The sequence below is a fragment of the Brassica rapa genome, chromosome A04 (genome assembly GCF_000309985.2).
Source record: "Brassica rapa cultivar Chiifu-401-42 chromosome A04, CAAS_Brap_v3.01, whole genome shotgun sequence".
Taxonomy (NCBI): Eukaryota; Viridiplantae; Streptophyta; class Magnoliopsida; order Brassicales; family Brassicaceae; genus Brassica; species Brassica rapa.
In genome coordinates this window covers 4,084,963-4,104,923 of record NC_024798.2, presented here as the reverse complement: position 1 = coordinate 4,104,923, position 19,961 = coordinate 4,084,963, and the positions used below count along the sequence as shown (strand labels likewise).

At 33.9% G+C, this 19,961-nt stretch overlaps 1 protein-coding gene and 1 pseudogene across 1 annotated transcript; both read left to right on the top strand.

The window, feature by feature from the left end:
- The first annotated feature begins 61 nt into the window (after positions 1–61).
- On the top strand, positions 62–12,990 carry LOC103863403 (annotated as a pseudogene).
- A 3,866-nt stretch (positions 12,991–16,856) lies between these two features.
- On the top strand, positions 16,857–19,920 carry LOC103863401 (UDP-glucuronic acid decarboxylase 1). Its single transcript, XM_009141149.3, has 7 exons — positions 16,857–17,644; positions 18,430–18,577; positions 18,657–18,736; positions 18,932–19,015; positions 19,111–19,185; positions 19,291–19,383; positions 19,465–19,920. Exons 1-7 carry the CDS (start codon positions 17,033–17,035, stop codon positions 19,669–19,671), a joined length of 1,299 nt encoding a protein of 432 aa, XP_009139397.1. The 5' UTR covers positions 16,857–17,032; the 3' UTR covers positions 19,672–19,920.
- Positions 19,921–19,961: the final 41 nt, after the last annotated feature.

Genomic DNA, 19,961 nt, shown 5'->3' with positions numbered 1-19,961 from the left:
TATCATATAATATATGATTTAAAATTTAAAACAAGAAAAGTTACACGACATATATGTGTACATTCTAACTTCCTCTTTCCTTTAAATAAAATAATCATATCATATATAAACTTTCCCACTAAAATCTCATATCATATACTAAACTTTCAACCGTTTATAGTTTGATAGATATTTTCATATTTAAAAATGAGTTTTCTGAATATTCATGTCACCTTCGTAAAAATGTTTAAATTCATTGGTTCTGTTAAAGTTAACCCGACTTCACGATATCAGTATTGATTATTCACGATTTTAAAAATGAATCAATACTAGTAAAAGAGAAAAAGTCTTAAAATCTAATATAAAAAAGTTGTTGGCGTCATGCATAACTTTTTTTTTTGGTAATACCATTAATCATTCTAACCATACAATATTTTAAATATTTTTTACAATCCTAATATTATTCCTAATGATACCATGTTTTTGCACAATAACGTTAAAAATCTATATCAAAAGGATGTTGGACCTGATATGGACGTAATGGGTCAACATATGTTTGGGTATTTAGGATCCTTAAAAAATCGAAATATCTAAAAAATCTGAAAAATATTCGAAACTCCAAACAAATACCCAAAAAATTCAAATACCTAAAAATTCAAAATCTTATTCAAAATCTGACACGATGAACTGAAAAATACCCAATTTTTTTTATTTGAAAATTTACCTGAAATCAAAAACTATAATCGTAAACCAAAAACTTTAAAAAAATATCCATAATACCGGAAACATATTCGAAATATCCAAATATACCTAATAAACACAATATATTTATTATCTAGGGTAGGATCCGGGCTCAAACAAAGATCTGCGGGTCTAAAAAAACCCAATAGGTTATTTTTTCTAGACCTTAACTAAACCTATATTTTCGGGTAGGTTCGGTTTGTTTTTTGATCCGGATATAATTTTCATGCCTAAAAGAAACTTACGTAAAAGTGTACATATAAAATCTCAAATAAACTAATTCGTAGATTATATAACTGTTAAAAATTATATTTTTCGATATAATAAGACTTTGTATTATAATATAATCCAAAATACCTGCGTTTTCTATGCGTGGGTCAAAATCTAGTTTCTCATTATATTGTGATTGTATGCGGTTAATATAATGCTTGCTAGAGAAATTCATTTGGACTAACATATTCTAAAATCAATTCTAATGACGCCACCTCAGCAAATTGAGATGTAATTAAGCGACACATCAGCAAACTTCAATTGTAAATACTACAAAATATAAGGTTATTATTTTTTAAATGATTTTTAATTAATATATAGGGGGATATATTTTAAAAAATAAATTGAATATCTTGGTCAAATATTCTTTAGCTAGTTACGTAGTTATAAAAGTTTTGGTATACAGCCCAATTTCCTTAAATATTATACCCGGCCTTCTTGAAGAATAGATAAGCTCAGGAGGAATCTTGTAGAAATCCTCATCAACGGGCTTAGGCGGCCTCGAAGCCGAAGTGGTGTCATTTTGGTACTGCTGCTTCACTTCGGTCCCGTCTACATAAACATAATAATAATATTTGTCTGTATGTGCACAAACGTCACGCACGCGCCTTTGTAGCCCCCTCTTTTCCGTCTTCCCCACCGAAGTCACTAGACAACACAACGCGTTCTACTTTAGATGATTACAGTCTCAAGTTAATTAAGAATAGAATTATCAATAAGTAAACATGTTGATTAGTTTAATGAACCTGTCTTGAAGGATGGAGGTAACGTGGACGGGGATCGTGAGAAGCAAGCTTTAGGGCTTCTGCAGAAGAAGTGAAGTAGCAAACTCTAGATAAAGTAGAAAAAACATCAAGCCTGAGTCAAGACGAGGTTGAGCCGGTTAACCATCCAACAGCCTATGATCTGAGAAGGTAGGTGCAGCACGTACATCTGAGATATATGGAATAATTGGACTAAACTAGAACAAGTTTGGGTCAAGATGAAGCAGAAGTTCCACTTCGCAGAAACTCAAATATTGTACACTCGGCGAGCTAGTTTATAAATATATTCGATCAATACATTTTTTGTGATCATTTTATTAGTTATCAATAGTAGTCTTGTTCAATTATGCTATGTTACTTTAAAGTCTTATTCATAAATCATCTTTTCCTTATTTTTTTAAATCTACCCAATCACTTTTAGTTTCCACCCACTATGCACCTAATCTTTATATATAAAGAAGGGTTTGAATCCCTTCTAGAGTGTCCAGCTCAGCATCCAGCTAAGAAAGTCGTCTCCTGTACGCGTGCCACGTGTCTCCATTAATGAAACTCGGCGTTTCATTGTTTTCAATTGGTTCTATGGGCTTTCTTAAAAGATTAGCTTAAGCCCACATCTTTCCCTTTCTAATTCAATACACCGTAGACGAAACATCGGAGAATAGCCGCCGATGAATGAATTCTTTTGATGCTAACCTGCAATGAAGATCCAACTGTTTGCTGGGTCCGAATAATTTTCCAACAAGAACAATCAGGAGCCACCGTCATTGTTTAGTCCATTCGAATTCTTCTACCCAAGGATGAATTTCAGCACCGTTACAGTAACTGACTGGGTTCAAGCATCTTCAATAACGCTCAAATTAACTCCAAATTCACACATCACACGATCTCTCATTCAATGAATCTACGCATTCATTCCTTTGTGTGATTCTGCTACTATAAATATGTAAGATTTCTTTCTAAGATTTCATCGATTCATTGGCGAGAGAGAAGCTTCCCTCAAGTGTTCTATGGCTGCTCGGATCGAAAAGCTCTTGAGAGATGTTGATGGTCTGTATTGGATTAGAGCTCATTGGTATATGATACTCTTCAGTGCGTCGAGGGTAGCCGCCAAAGTCCTGAACCTGTTCATACCACCGCCATAGAATCTCAGATTCGGCGGGAGTGGTTGTGATCGGAAGCGTGATTGGTGCTGGTGGAGCTACGGGACCTCCAATTGATTGATATAAATAACTTTTAATGCTTTAGGTACACCCCAAAGAGATGCTCCTCCGGTTCAGCTTTCACCTAAGTACCCTGATCCACCACCTTCTGCTCCTACGACTACGGCTACCAATGATCCTACCGCCGCTTTTCGCGAGCAACCTAAGAAGCTCAGAGCCGATTTTGTTAAGGCTGCTAAACAGGTTACTCTCCTTCTTTCTTCAGATTTAGTTAAGATTATGTGAAATACAGGTCATTTTTATTCTGCTGTTTTGAGTCCTTGGCGTGGTACTTTGTTTTGTTGAAGTTTGATGCTTTGGTTGCATCCCTTCCGTTATCAGACGGAGGTGAAGAATCTCAATTGAGAAGAATCGCTGAATTCCAGATAATATAAGTCTCACTCACTGATATTTTATGTTCGGTAAATCATCTTCTGTTCCCTTCTCTACCATTTTTCTTCAGGTGGAAAATGATGTTACTGGCCAAGAGCTCCAAAAACAATTTGAGGCTGCAGGTAAAATTTTCCTGGCCAATCTTTAGTTTTTTCTTTGGTTGCTACTACCCCACACTAGGACTAATATGTTGTTTAACCATTGCAAGGAGATCTCTTTAGTGGTTAAAGCTGTGATAGAGGTGATGAATCTGATCTCTACGCATAGAGCTTCACTCGCTGTGGCACATGGTAATGGATGAAACTTTCTCTTTTTGATGATGAAATATTGTATCATCTTGGATTGTGCTTTGGTATGAAGATTAGTGATTGTTAATGGGATCCAACTATTGCTGGGTTGGGAGATTATCACAAATGAGATCATGATGTTAAAACAGTATTTGGGATCTTTAAGGCTTAGTCATGTAAATATATTTATGGTACCTTCATAAAGAAATAACAATTTTGACACACTAGGACACACAATAGCAAGCTTTTCTTCTTTCATAACTGATATAAAACGAAATATATAGTACTTAAAAGCACTGCAATGATGTATATATCCTTAAACTAACGGTGTTAAGTCTCGAGGTATTAAGGCAAACCGTTCACGACCAACACGGTAGGCCCGAGAGGAGAGAAACTCAAGAGCAGGATCTACACAAGCTAAGGAAACGATGTTCCGAAACATCTAACCAAAGTGACATATTACTTCGTCCCTGAAAGCCAGCTTTCAAAAATATGAGTTTATACTACAGGCACAAGAATTCTGGAAAGCAAAACTCAAAATAAACCGAAATTTAAATTTCTTAAAATGTTTTAATCAATAAAATTACATTACAACCAAGATTTCTGAAAAAAATAAACCAATATATATATATATGAAATATTAAAAAAAATTAAATCTACTTACTAAAGTGTACGTTGAAAAATCTTATAGATTGCTTCCGCTGTGTTTTACAGTTATGTGGATTTTGGTTTAACTACTGTCCTAACTAAAATTTAAATATAAATTAAAACTATTCTAAAATTAGTTTTAAAAAGAAAAATTATTATAAAAATCATTTAGTAAAATAGGCTTATAGCTTTTTCTGGTTATGACTAAAAAAACCTCTAGATGAACATGCTAGATTAGCTAAAAACAATTCTTAGATATATACACTCATAATCACATATAGAATACATATACATATACCACCGTCAAACTTACAAATTTAACAAATATTTAAATAAAAAGTATAAAATACTACACATATAATCTCATGGAAATATGAAATAAGAATGTAAATCTCTAAAAAAAATACAAACAAAATAGATGGTAAACAGTAAAACTCATAAATATATTTAACAGAGAATAGTATCAAATGGAGCCTTCTATCTTATGATACAAACTCTTTTGTATCATGAGTTTCTGTCTATGTATTTGGTCCTTTCTTAACTGGGCGATAGCATACTAAATATGTTTGATTGAAGTCTTATTGTAGGAGTTGGCGGAAGAACACCAAAAGGATGTGAAAATCATAAGATGGTTACGTAATGAAAGGATGCAACAATACCAAAAGAAAATTGATCGAGTATGAACACAAGTGGTTCTCCAAGTGGCATGAAAATACCTTTTGTACTGAGACTTAAATTGCATGTTAATTTTGAACTCAAGTGGTTTTCCAAATAAGGTTAAAAATTTCATGTTAATTTAATTTCCGAGTTAATACTTACAGTACTAAAAACATTCCAAAAAAGTTCAAAATCGTCTACCTATCATACCACCACTAAAAACTCATTACTAATTTTGCAGGGCCACATACGAAAAACCAAAAAGAATTGTCATATTAACCCTGACAACATTTAAAAGACAAAATATAAGGATCAGTTCATGGACTCAAGCTTCCTACTTTAAAAATTGAGATATAACAAATAAATTATTTAGATGTTAATATATAATAAATCACTGACAGAACTAAATGTGATTTTTAAATACTTTAATAAAAAAATTCAACTGAAAATGATATATTAACTCAATCATGGTAATATCGTAGAAGCAATAAGTCAAAATAAAAATTATTTACAAATTAACTAACCATTAACTTAAATTAATAAAATAGGAGTATATTTCTTAGGCACTTTTTGCAAATGTAAATCTAAAACACAAATTACAAAATTATATAAAAAATAATAACATAGATCACAAGTAAAGTATATCCCGTCCGTAGGGCGGGCCGACCCTAGTACATATAATTTATATATTTCTTGACTTGACTTGTCAATTTACGCGTTTTTACTGATGTTATTTCTTCTTCAGATTGGAAACTTAGTGATCCTTTCCTCTTCTTCGTGCTGTTATTCATGGCTTCTTCTTCATCTCTATCTCGCAGTTGGTTATATCACGTCTTCCTGAGCTTCCGTGGAGAAGACGTGCGCAAAGGCTTTCTTAGTCATGTTCGGAAAGGGCTCGAAAGCAAGGGAATCATAGCTTTCGTTGATGAAGAGATCAAGAGAGGCGAATCTGTCTGTACCGTCCTTGTAGGAGCGATCAGACAATCAAGGGTTGCCGTTGTCTTGCTCTCCCCTAACTACGCTTCACCAAGCTGGTGTCTTGACGAGTTGGTGGAAATCATGAAGTGCAGGGAAGAGTACCAACAGACAGTGATGACCATTTTCTACGAAGTGGATCCATCTGATGTTAGGAAGCAGACCGGAGATTTCGGGAAAGCCTTCGATGCAACCTGTGTGGGAAAAATAGAAGAGGTGAAGCAGGCATGGAGGCAAGCTTTGACGGATGTCGCGGGTATAGCTGGTTACCACACTAGCAACTGGTTCGTTCACTTTTACTTCCACTTGCTTATTTATAGGGATGTTAACATTGATAATTACCCATGGATTTACCTAAACCCAGTAATAGTGGGTTGGGTTTTTACCCACCTGCAATTGATTGGGTCAAATATGGGTATGAATTAGGCCTAAGCAAATAACCTGGAACCGGAAAATCAAAATACTCAAAACTGGAATCTGGAATCGGATCGAAACCTTCAAATACCCGAATGGTTCTTAAATTTCTATATCCGAAATAACCGAACCGAGAACCGAATGGCTACCCAAATATATAAAAATTTAATTATATATATACAACATAATTAAAAATATTTATAATTAAAAAATCTAATAAGAGTATTCCAAAATAGTTAAAGAAAACGAAATTATTATAAAGTATCCGAACTACCTGAAAGTATCTATATATTTTTATGTAGAATATCCAAAGATATCCAAAATATCTGAAAATTGTATCCAAATTATTCAATATTTTATCTAATATCTGATATTTAACATGAATTACCCGAACTACTCGAAATAACTGAATAAGAACCAAATGAGAACCGATTTTTTCTGACTATTTTCCGGTTTCTAGTCTTACTATCCAAAATGAACCGAACCCGAAACTACTCGAACCGAACCAAAAATAAGCCAAGTAGTACATATCCTCTAACCTCCTATCCAAAGTACCCGATATTCGAAACATCGGAACCGAACCAGTATCTGAAATGCTCGGGTGTAGTATGAATTTTAAAGCTCATATTTATGTTGGGTAAATACAAAAGGGTAATGGTATACACATGGATTTTCAATTATATAAAAGTATGTTTTTCCATCATTTTTAATAGATTAAATACTCATCATTTGCTCTCATTCTCACCAAAAATATAGTTTTTTAATTTTTTAAATAATAAAAGCAAAATCTTGTTTTTCCTCCAAAACCACAAAACGAATTTACTCGCCAAAACTGAAAAATGGGTTTTTTCCCAAAAACAAGTTTTCTCACAAAACCGCAAAAAACAAGTTCACCAACAAAACTAGAAAACAAGTATTTCCCACCAAATTGGAAAACGGTTTTTTCTGTCTTAACCATAAAAACGAGTTTTTTTCACCAAAACCAGGATACAAAAGTTTCCGCCATAACTAGAAAACGAGTTTTCCCACAATAACTGCAAAAACGAGTTTTTCCACCATAACTGCAAAAACGAGTTTTTCCACCATAACTAAACACGAGTTTATCCACCATAACTAAAAAACGAATTTTTCCATCATAACTGCAAAAACGATTTTTCTCGCCAAAACCGAAAAAAAAACTTTTCTCAGCAAAACCGGGGAACAAATTTTCCCACCAAACAAGGAATTGAGTTTTATCACCAAAACCGTAAAACTGAGCTTTCCAACTAAAACTGGAAAAATGAATTTTCACGCCAAAATCAGAAAACGAGTTTTACATCAAAACCCAAAACTGGGTTAACGTGTTTTCCTCCCAAAACGACTTTTCTCGCCAAAACGAATTTTTCCGCCAAAATCGAAAAATGAGTTTTTCTAGTCAAAACCAGAAAATGTGTTATTTTCGTCAAAAACTGCAAAAAAAAAACCTGAAAACGAGTTTTTCTATCAAGCCCACAAAAAAAAGTTTTCGCCAAAATCAGAAAATTATTTTAACGTAAATACCGCAAAACAAGGTTTCCCACAAAAATGAAATTTTTCGCTAAAACCGCAAAAATGAATTTTCCCTCCAAAACTAAATCTTGTTGAAAAAACTACAAAATCTTGTTACCCAACTAAACCAAAGTATTAAAAAAAATCCAATTTTATGTAAAATCATTTGTGATGATTAATATATCATTTGTAAGATTTTTAAAGTCATTTATATTAATTCATTTCTAATGGTTTATAAAACATATATAATAGTTATATTTTTATTTTTTTAATAATTTATGAGTTTTAAATCATTAATAATGAATATGTTATCATTAATAAAAGTTTCCAAAACGATTTATAAAGTTTAATTAAGATTTATAAAACCATTTACAAGGAATAGTTTCTCATTATTTATAGGATTTTAGAAAATATTTATGAAAATTAACATTTTGTAAGTTATTTAAAATTTAAAACCATCGATAACTATTTAGGAAAATATTTTGTAAAATTCTTCAATCTTTTTCATAACAGATTATTTTCTTGAGTTATAAAACCACCAATTAGGATTTATGAAACTATTTATAAGGATTTCAAAGCTTTTGAGAAAATATTCATAAAAGTTAAAATTTGTAATTTTTTATAAATTATTTATAAATGTTTAGAGTCCTTTATAAGAAGTTATAATTTTTTTATAAAATCGTAAAGAAAAATAGCCACAAAAAAGTTATATCTGTAGTAATACAATCCAAATAATATTATGAATAAAAGTATATTTATAAATTTATGATTTTGTTTCTATTCTTATTTTTTTATTAAATTAATAAAAATTCACATATATATATATAGGTATGTTTCTTCTTAATAATGTACTTTATATTTTAGTTGCAAGCGTGGGTCTATTTGTCACATGAGTTCATGTTTTGGGATTTTGATAATTTGTATGGACGAAAAGCGTGATCTACAAACCAATTGAACTATATATATATATATATATATATATATGTTCTAGATGATAAGGTTACAAAAAATATCATTTTTAATGGACGAGAACTTAATTAGCCATATATGTTGTTGATAAAAAATCTAATGAAATATATATTTTAAAAGATGTAAAAAATCTAAAAAATACTACATAAATCATAGTTAAGCTTTTATAAAAAAGTATTAACAAATCAAATAAATAAATCTGTTTACTCTAAAAAATTATCTACCAAAAATTTAAATTCAATTTTAAAATATTACAATATATTATTGAATGCAAAAACATAAAAAAAAAATTATAGTATATTATATTAAAATTTTAAAATTATTTGTACCCGTAAGTTTGCTGGCAATAAAGTTACAATTCCTAGACTTATAAAGTTACTTTTCATGAATAACGTTTTTAATGAATTATCCTCATGTTTTTGGTAGTGACAATGAAGCTGAAATGATCAACAAAGTTGCCTTAGATGTTACGGCTATGTTGGGGTTTACACCATCAAAAGACTTTGATGACTTTATTGGCATAGAAGCTCGTATGATGGAGATAAAGTCTAAATTGATCCTACAATCAGAAGAAGTTAAAGTGATTGGGGTTGTGGGTCCTCCCGGGATAGGTAAGACGACCATTGCCACAGTTTTATACAACCAAATCTCTCCTGGTTTTCCGTTCAGCACGTTTTTGGAAAATATAAAAGGAAGTTATGAGAAGCCTTGTGGTAACAACTATAGGTTGAAGTTGCGTTTGCAGAAAAACTTGTTGTCTGAAATATTCAACCAAAGGGATATTGAGGTCTGTCATTTGGGAGTGGCTCAAGAAATGCTGGGTGACAAAAAAGTGTTGGTTGTTCTTGATGAAGTGGGTAGAGCTGGTGGCAACTAGAGGCAACGGCTGACCAGCGTGGATGGCTCGGTCCCGGAAGTATGATTATTATTACAACCGAAGACAAAAAACTTCTCAAGGCACTTGGACTCGGGATCAATCATATCTACGAGATGGAATTTCCAACTTCAAGTGAGTCTCTGCAGATCTTCTGCCAATATGCTTTCGGTAAAAATTCTCCAGATAATGGCTTTGAATGGCTTGCTTGGGAAGTTACTGGACTTTCTGGTGATCTTCCTCTAGGACTGAGAGTCATGGGATCGTATCTGCGAGGAATGTCCAGGGACTACTGGATAGACGCACTACCAAGGCTCAGGTCTAGCCTTGACACAGAAATTGAATCAACTTTAAGATTTAGCTACGACGTCCTAAGTGATAAAGATAAAGCTCTTTTCCTGCATATTGCATGTTTCTTTGTTGGTTTCGAGGAAGATTTCGTTAAGAGATGTCTTGAAAAAAGTGGTTTGGACGTCAACCATGGGCTTCAAGTCTTAGCTAATAAATCTCTTTTATCTATAGAGAACGGATACGTAAAAATGCACTGTTTACTGCAACAAATGGGTAGAGAAATTGTCAAGAAAGAGTCTTTAGAGGAGCCTGGGCATCGACAGTTCTTGATGGATACCATGGAGATTTCTGATGTACTTGAAGAAGATACTGTAAGTTTTTTTTTTAACATCTGCAGTCTTTTTTTTCCTTGGTTTACAAGGTGAGATTTATTTGTTTCTATTTGAATAATCTCTTTTAGGGTACTGGAAAAGTTCTAGGCGTAAAGTTGGATACTTCAAATAGCAAGAAAATCCAAATAAGTAAAAGCGCTTTCCAAGGGATGAATAATCTCCAGTTTCTATATGTCAGCTCTAATACCTTATGCATACCCGAAGGCCTCATCTGTCTCCCCCACAAACTCAGACTTATAGATTGGAACGGCTGTCCTTTAAGATTTTGGCCTTCCAAGTTCTCTGGGAAGTTTCTTGTTGAAATACGCATGCCAAATAGCAAATTTGAGAAGCTCTGGGAGGGAACCAAGGTAAAAATAGTCATCATTTTTTTTTTGTAATGTGTTGCGTGTAAAGAACGATTAGTCATTTCTCTAAAACTTTATTTCTTTTTGTTTTTGTATAGCCTCTCCATTGCCTCCAGCTGATGGATTTGAGTTACTCCAAGTCTCTGAAAAAGATTCCGGATCTCTCAAAAGCACTAGTCTCGAGGAATTAAATCTCAGTTACTGCAAAAGTTTGTTAGAGCTCACAAGCTCTATTGGCAATGCCACTAAGCTTACAATCTTCAACCTTAGGGGTTGTTTGCTTTTGAAGGAGCTCCCCTCTTCTATCGGTAGGTTAATCAATATAGTGAAATTAGATCTGAGAGATACTGCGATAGAGAAAATGCCATCATCATTCAGCACTTGGTCTTGGCTTTATCGATTGGATATAACAGGGTGTACAAACATCATCGACTTCCAGATGTTCCTGACAGCATTGTAGAGTTGGTGTTGAGCTGTACAGGGATAGAGGAGGTTCCTCCATCGATTGTGAATCTATTTCGTCTGCGTATACTATTGATGTATGGGTGCAAGAAGCTGAAATCTATATCTCCAAACATTTCTAAGCTGGAGAATCTTGAGTTACTTGCTCTGTGTAACCGTGGTGAGACTGAGCATGATTATGGAAGTCTCCATCTATTTAATTATCGTTACTTATTTCAAGCAGTTATTAACTGGAAGGGTGACTTGAAGCGCAGTTGGGAATTACGATCAGACGTCAATGCTCACTACCTTTTTCCTATATGTCTACCGGAGAAGGCTCTTTCATCTCCAATATCATTAAGATTAGCCGGTGATAGTGTGGAGACTATTCCAGATTGCATCAGAAGTCTCTCGGGGCTAATTAAGCTCAACGTCATAGCATGCAAAAAGCTTGTAGCACTTCCACCGCTACCAGGTTCCCTTCTATCTATAGATGCAGGAGATTGTGAATCCTTGAAGAGAATAGACTCTTCTTTTCAAAATCCAAATATTTGCCTAAAATTTTCTAACTGCTTTAACCTGAACCGAAAAGCAAGAAAACTCATCCATACATATGATAGGTCCCTTGCCAAGAGATATCTATTGTTGATCTAGAAACATGGATTTGATACCAATTAAGGTCCCTCTTCAAATCAAAGAGAATTTGCCAAAGGACAAACTAAGAACACACACTTTTCTTTGGGTAGTTTAGACTACCTCTTTTTAGGTTTTTCATTCATATAAATAGCAAAGCGTACATGAAGCAAAGAAATGGAAAGTGGAGCACCAACTCCTAACAAACATGAAATGGGAAACGTGACATGAAGATTGGTTCCTATAGTTAAGGAAGACCACTTCTCTTATTAATAAAACTAGAAAATAAATGAGTCGTGAGACTCCTTCATGCGAGATTCTTGCCCTTTGGTTGACGTCGTCTAGCTGATCTCGTACTTGCCACCTCAGCACGTGCTTGACTTCTAGTATCCTATCAACATCAGCTTGCAAATATGCGTTCTTACCGGGTGAAAAAGTGCCAGCACACGTCACTCACCGAGCTAGCTCAGGCTCCCTAACGATCAATTTGACTCCAACACCTCTTCTGTCATCCTTCAGATTTAAATCGTGCATTTTGCTGTCAGAAGGTCAAGCAGTGAACAATTCATTGATGGATGTATCTTTTCACGTCATGAGTAAACAGAATGGCCTCATAGTCGGACGTGGATCAACCCAGCTCCATATTCCATATCTATCTCGATATGGAGAGCATTTGTATATATTTGAGGATTCTTTCTCTCTAAACCAGGATTCCCCTGAAGCCGAAGAAGCCACTTTCAGCGAGCTTACTTTTGTGTTCAAACTCCATGATAAAACCTGGAAGGTTAAAGGCTGTGGTGTACAATTTTTGGAGGGACTTCAATGTATTACTGATAGAAATGAAGATGATAATGTTGATGATGATGTTGATGATGATGATGATGATGATGGTGACGGAGATGAAAGTGCTGATGATGTTGAAGATTAAATAAGACAGATATTTTGTTTCAATTATAGAAAGAAGAAAGGAAAATGAGATATGAAGATAATACCAATACCAAGATGCAGTCAAGAGAAGCAGTTCAAGTATAAAGCAAACGATGTCTTGAGTTTCAATCGTCTGGGTTAGGCCAGCCATTCTCAATATCTGGATGTACTCATGTGTAACTCGTTTTCCTTTCACTGAATAAATTGTGGTATCTGTGTTAGAGTTTATCAGTATGCGCACTCTATCAAGGCTCTTACAGTCTCAACCTGCAACAAAAAGCGAAAAAGCTCATCCAGACATTGGATTGCAAATCTTCACTTGTACCGGGTGTAGAAGTGCCTGCACACTTTACTCACCAATCTACTTCAGGTTCCCAAACGATCAATTTGACTCCAGAATCTCTTCCTTCATCCTTCAGATTCAAAGCTTGCATCTTGCTGTCAAGAGACAAACATTTTGTTTTGTTCTTAAAGAAAAAGGATTTCGGTGATGCAAATATTTGCTCAATGCAAAGATAAGTCAATACTGTTAATCTTTTACCTACCACTTGTGTTACACAACGATCACAGTGTGTTACACACGAGTTCGAGAGAAAGAATAAGATAAACGTTTCAGACTTATAAACTTTTCTGAAAATACTTTTGTATTATTGAGATTCGATGATGATGTTACAACAAATGATTGATCTTTATATAGAGATCGAATCATTACAAGTATAAGAGACACAACTCTTTATACTAAAGGACACAACATGAAGAGTTACAACTCTTTGTGTAATAACATAAATAACTAACTTATATAAATGTATTAAAGAGAGATTAGATTATAATTTAACACTCCTCTTTAATCATATCTCGACTTGACTCCAAGCTGCTTCCTTAATATAAGGATATTCAATCTGGTAAAACCGAAGATAACCAGAATAGAAAAAAAAATTTGGATTTGATAATATCGTATAATTTTAATAAATTTTATTTTAAAATATCTAAATATAAAGATATGGTTTGAAATATATCAAATAAACTGAATAAAACTATTAATTAAAATATTAGATTATATCTGTATGTAAGAACGAACTGGAAAGAGCCAAATGAAAAAATGACTTTGAACCCTCATTTTTTTCCAACTTTTACCACAAAACGTTTTTAGTATTGAAAATATATATTCATAACTAATAAAAATAAATTACAAAAATAAAATAAATGGTTAAAAGAAACATGAATATTGTTAGGGGTATAAAATTATTTTTAAATGCTTCATTTTTTTGTTATTTTTATTAAATAATAAAAGGAAGTAAATTAAAATTTAGTTACATGTCTATATAAACAAAAATATTTTTTTTAAGAATTGAGCCCCTAAATATAAAGGGTTCTCCCCTATTGCTTTACTTATTTTGTGTTTATGTTTTGCTCAGTTTTTCTTATATTTTGCTTATTTTTTTCATATATCATGATTAACTTTTTTTAATAGACCATGGAAAAAATACAGTGATTTTACCATGAATTGCATATTATACAAGTATAATTTATACAATATGCAATTCATGGTATATTGAGTCCGCCACTATATATACACATATAATTATTAATATTAAATGAATTTACAGATTATATTGAGATGATTTAGCTAACTTGAATTAGGTTTTGGATTCCAATAGCAATATTGTAATATTTTTCAGAGTGACGAAGACAATGGAACCGGAGGCTGTAATCTTGAAGAAACTGGTCTTATACAAAAATTAATAACAATATTGTATTGGGAGGCTCTATTACTCGATATCTAGCTTTGGAGGAAGGTTGGTCATTTTTAGTTAATTTATTTTTTTTACTTCTTTTTTTTTGAGAACTAATTATTTTTCATATTTATTTATTCTAAGTGTAATATATTTTTTTGTTTACCAATTAATATACATAAAAATTATATGATCGGAAAAGTGGAAACGGATGGTTAAGTATAAGGCATAACAACACAATAGTAAGATATTGGCCACAAGAGCTTTTTACAAGCTTAGCAGATCATGCGACTGCTGTGATTGGAGATGTGAATTGTAGATTCTCACGGCTTTGGCCGACACATGAAGACGCATATGGGCTTCTAATATTCTCTCGAGGAAGGTTTAAGGAAAATGAATTATATTTCCAATATTTTTTCCACTGAAATCTGCTCTTAAGGAACCAATACTCTTCTTCTTCCTTGTATTCTAAAATCAACTTTGTCTTCATCTGTTGGATCTTGTGTTCTGAAATGGTAATGTCAGTGTGTGCATCATCTATTTGGCTTGTAAGTGAAGAAATGTATTTAGCTGCGCTGGAAGAGTTTGTTTTCTTCCACTCTAAAATATATCGTCGACATCTTTGAAGGTGTATAGGAAAATAAATAAGTTGTTCTATTACATCACCTCGCCATCCTTGTCCAATAACTGATTTAAATCAATGTTTTTTGTACATCAGCGCCCCAACTTCAGGGTTTCTATGAACTTTTACAATCATAGGACGGTGATCAGAATCTATCATCATCAAAATAGATGACTTGTGATGCCGGATAAAGAGCTCTCCATTCATCATTTTTAAAGGCACGGTATAACCACCTACGAATGAGATTGTCTTTACGCTTGTTACTCCACATCATGTCTGCCACGGTAAGGAAGATCAGCCATAGTATAGTGAGATAACATGTTATTAAACCCAAAAAGATCCATGGTTCTTGAATCCTGCCAACTTGTTTTTCAAAAGCATTTCCAATCTCATTAAAGTCACCGAGCATTAAGCCATGGTCTACTTGCATGATGTCTATTGTTCAAGTTGTTCCCATAGATGATGTTTCAAACCACGTATATGATTGGTAGGGATGTCAATGTCCAAATCGGCCTGTCCAGATGGACAATCAATTTATGGACACTATTGGTCAATGCCCAAATTGTACCAAGCCCAAATTGTACCAAACCCGTTTTGGACCATTCCAAATAGGCTGTCCGCGTGGCCCAATTAAAAAAATCAATGTTAGTCTACAAAAAATTCGTATTTAACATGACTTCATTATGTTTTGTAGAATCCAAAAGCATACATTAGGTTCATACATAATCTCAAAGCATACATTAAGTTCATACGTAATCCAAAAGCATACTCATCTTCTTTAGTCCTTCCTCAACTTCTTTATCTTCTTATCTTCTCCTATCAAACAAAAACAAAAGACTGATGAATTACATAGCAAAAGAATAAGACCAGAAGCCATTCCAATAGACAGAGGCCGATTCTTAATTCTAACCAGATGCATAAGAATGTAATGGTTTGAAAATTTAGAGACTCAAGCCCGTGATGAAAATTAGCAAAAAGTCCTAAAACATTCAGGCAACTGTCAAAAGCGAGCAGAGACTACTATATAATTCAAATATTCAATTTCATATTATTTCGTTATGAAATCTAACAATAAGTATTTAAAATTTAAATAAGTACCTTAAATTCTCAATTATATATAAATAAGTATATATTTCTTATGATTTGCTTTTAGATTTTGCTTCGGGTTATCCAAACCTGATATAACCCGAATCTGAACGGCATATGGTTAATTTATGAGTTCTAAGATGTGATACAAAACCGAGTTGAACAAGATGTGTTATATTGAATCATGATTCATACTTATAAAAATACCAGTATAAGTCCTAGGACGTGTTTCAAAATAGAACCAATATCCAAAAAATCCGATCTGAACCCCAACAGGTACCTGAACGCTATATTTTAAAAATTTATTATGCAAATTTATTATATAAGATTTACGAATATATCTTTTATATTAGATTAAAATTTATTATTTACTTATATTTGCTAATTTTACTAAATAATAAAAAAATTATAAATTTTCTATTTTTTTAAAATATTTTTATAAAAAGACTATTTTATTTTTTTTTAAATTGTATACATGATATCTTCGTTAGCAAGATTAGTTGACGTTGCATTCACATCAGCAAAATTAGATGACGTAGCAGCTGATATGATGACTGATGTATGATTTTGCCAAAAATAATAAACAACTATGTTGTTTGAAAGTTTCTAAAGTACATATATATTTTTGTACGGCAAATCTGATATGAATTGAACCTATCGCCAAATAACAGTTATCCCTTTGTTTAGTATCACTTTGATTTGGTACGTATAAATATTTCTCTAAACAAAAAAAAAGTGAAAAGGGAAAAAAAATAGCGAAATTACATGATGCCGCATGGAGTAATCACCGTGTAACTACCTCAACGCTCTCTTCTTCTTCATTCTCCTTTTGAATCTGTCCAGATCTAATTTCACCGGCGACGATGAAGCAGCTTCACAAGCAAATGAGCTCGAAGCGCGACGACGACACAATCCCCATGAGCCAGTCGTCTCCTTACTCACCCAAGGCCTTAAAGCACCCCAGATCTCTCCCCAGATCGCTCCACTACCTCTTCCGCGAACAGAGGCTCCTCTTCATCCTCGTCGGGATCCTGATCGGATCAACCTTCTTCATCCTCCAGCCTTCTCTCTCCCGCTTAGCCCCCGCCGAGTCCACCTCCCTCATCACCAGATCCGTCGTCGACAGTAACAACTACTCGCCTTCCAAGATGAGTTTCAATTACGGCGGAGGTAGAACAGGTCGTGTTCCCGTCGGTATCGGAGGGCGGAGGCTGAGGATCGTGGTGACAGGTGGAGCTGGATTCGTCGGGAGCCATCTCGTGGATAAGCTTATAGGGAGGGGAGATGAGGTGATCGTGATTGATAACTTCTTCACGGGGAGGAAGGAGAATTTGGTTCATCTGTTCTCGAATCCGAGGTTTGAGCTCATTCGTCACGATGTGGTGGAGCCGATTCTCCTCGAGGTTGATCAGATTTACCATCTAGCTTGCCCAGCTTCACCTGTTCATTACAAGTTTAATCCAGTCAAGACTATCATATCCTTTTGATTAATTCTGTACGTATTGCTGCTATGGATCTTGATTCCACATCAATAGTTTCAGTGTAGGCAACATTAGCTTGATTAGGCATGTGGATTTCGGGTTCTAGATATATAGAAACAGTTAGACCATCTCCAATGGTTTACTCTATTTTTTCTTCTAAAATAGAGTAACTCTATATTAGATTTAGTTGGATGTTGCTCCAATGGTACTCTATTTTAGAGTGATGAACAAAAAATAAAAAAATTCTTCTATATATAGAGTAAAAAATAGAGTTACACTATTATATAGTAGAAAATAAAGTACCATTAGAGCATTTTTACTCTAAATTCTATTTTAGAGGGGAAAATATAGTGGGGTTGGAGATGTCCTTAGTGTTTATGAAACTTGGTTTTGATTCGATTTCATGGATAATTTTGGTTAATTCGAGTAAAAAAACAGAATTAAAATTCGGAGTTTTGGATTAAATATCAGATGATTTAGATGATTTTTAATATTTTGATGATTTGGGTTTTTGGGTAATTTGGTTTATAAATAGTTTTTTAGAACTAAAAATTCAGATACTCATCCTGTTTTGGTTTGGCTTTTTGGCCGTTTAGATATATGTGAAAATTGGTTTTGTTTCTGGGTTTTTTCGGTTTAAATGCCTAAGGCTAAGCTTGATGATAACCGCTCTTAGCATCCAGCAGATATAAGTAGTAGATTTCTTGTCTAGTTAGATTCTCTTGTAACTATTTCGTGAAGAGATGCTTCCATTGGTTGATCCTTGACGATGGTTTCACAAGACAAACGTAATGGGAACTCTCAATATGTTGGGTCTGGCAAAGAGAGTTGGAGCAAGGTTTCTGCTCACTAGCACAAGTGAAGTCTATGGAGATCCTCTTGAGCATCCACAGAAGGAGACGTATTGGGGAAATGTGAACCCAATCGGTGAGTTGGGAAAAATTATGTATTTGCTCCTAAGTTTATGTTACGTAACGAGAGATTGATCACTGATGTCTTATTAAAGGTGAGAGGAGTTGCTATGATGAAGGAAAGCGTACTGCAGAAACACTGGCCATGGATTATCACCGAGGTGCTGGTGTGGAGGTAAATTATCCCATAGATTGTATGATTGCAAGCTTCTTAGCATGATGCTGTTTATAATTGTTACATTTGGTGATGCTGTTTCTTACTTTTGTTGATAGGAGAATTTTGAATATTGGAATGTTTAGAACTGATGGATATTTGCCCACATCAAATGATATATGAGTGTTCTGTAACTATCTTTTTTACAAATTTCAGGTAAGGATTGCTCGTATTTTCAACACGTATGGACCGCGAATGTGCCTCGATGATGGGCGTGTTGTTAGTAACTTCGTTGCCCAGGTTTAGCTCTTTCATTAACCCTTAAACCAACTCCTTATCTTTAAAGCCTTTGGAAAGCACTCTCAGAGGAAGATGTTTTATATCTATGATTGCAGGCCATCCGCAAAAACCCAATGACTGTTTATGGTGATGGAAAACAAACTCGAAGCTTTCAATATGTTTCTGACTTAGTAAGTAAACAATCTCTGTTTCCCCATTCTGCTGTATGATTTGGTTTCTCCAAGCAGAGTAAAAGAATATATTACCTTGATATATAACAAAACATCTCTTTTTAGGTGGATGGACTTGTAGCGTTAATGGAACACGATCACGTAGGACCTTTCAATCTTGGTAACCCAGGAGAATTCACAATGCTTGAGCTTGCAGAGGTTTGTGTAATTTTAGAGTCTTAGTTTGGGATCATAATAAGCAAGAAACATTCAGTTCTGTGTATGAATATATGTGTGCAGGTGGTTAAGGAGGTGATTGACCCGAGTGCGACCATAGAGTTCAAACCAAACACAGCGGACGATCCTCACAAGAGGAAACCAGACATAAGCAAGGCGAAGGAGCTTCTGAACTGGGAACCAAAGATCTCTCTGCGTGATGGTCTCCCTCGTATGGTCAGTGACTTCCGTAACCGAATCTTGAACGAAGATGAAGGCAAAGGTCTCTAAGTGAGAGTCAACACACCGATACTGTATTCCTTCTTCTTTGGCAAATGATTGAAATATGTATAGTCTCTTTCGCAAGAGCTCTGCTAATGTCTTTTTTTTATTCTTTTTCTTATCTTATTTTCTTTTTGTTCCTTCACCAAGACACAAATTACTACTTATATTAGCTAATATATTTTGTTGACTTAAATGTATTTTTGACATTTTGCTATTGAGATTGTGAAATTGGAAAATGTACATCGTTTTGGAACCTGTTTATGTACATTCTGACTGGGTTTAAGCTAATTACATTG

Coding starts and splice junctions, on each gene's coding strand:
- LOC103863401 (XM_009141149.3), top strand. CDS start 17,033: ATGAAGCAGCTTCACAAGCAAATGAGCTCGAAGCGCGACGACGACACA. Junction 17,645..18,429: donor TTAATCCAGTCAAGACTATC/ATATCCTTTTGA, acceptor CGATGGTTTCAC/AAGACAAACGTAATGGGAAC. Junction 18,578..18,656: donor GGGAAATGTGAACCCAATCG/GTGAGTTGGGAA, acceptor GTCTTATTAAAG/GTGAGAGGAGTTGCTATGAT.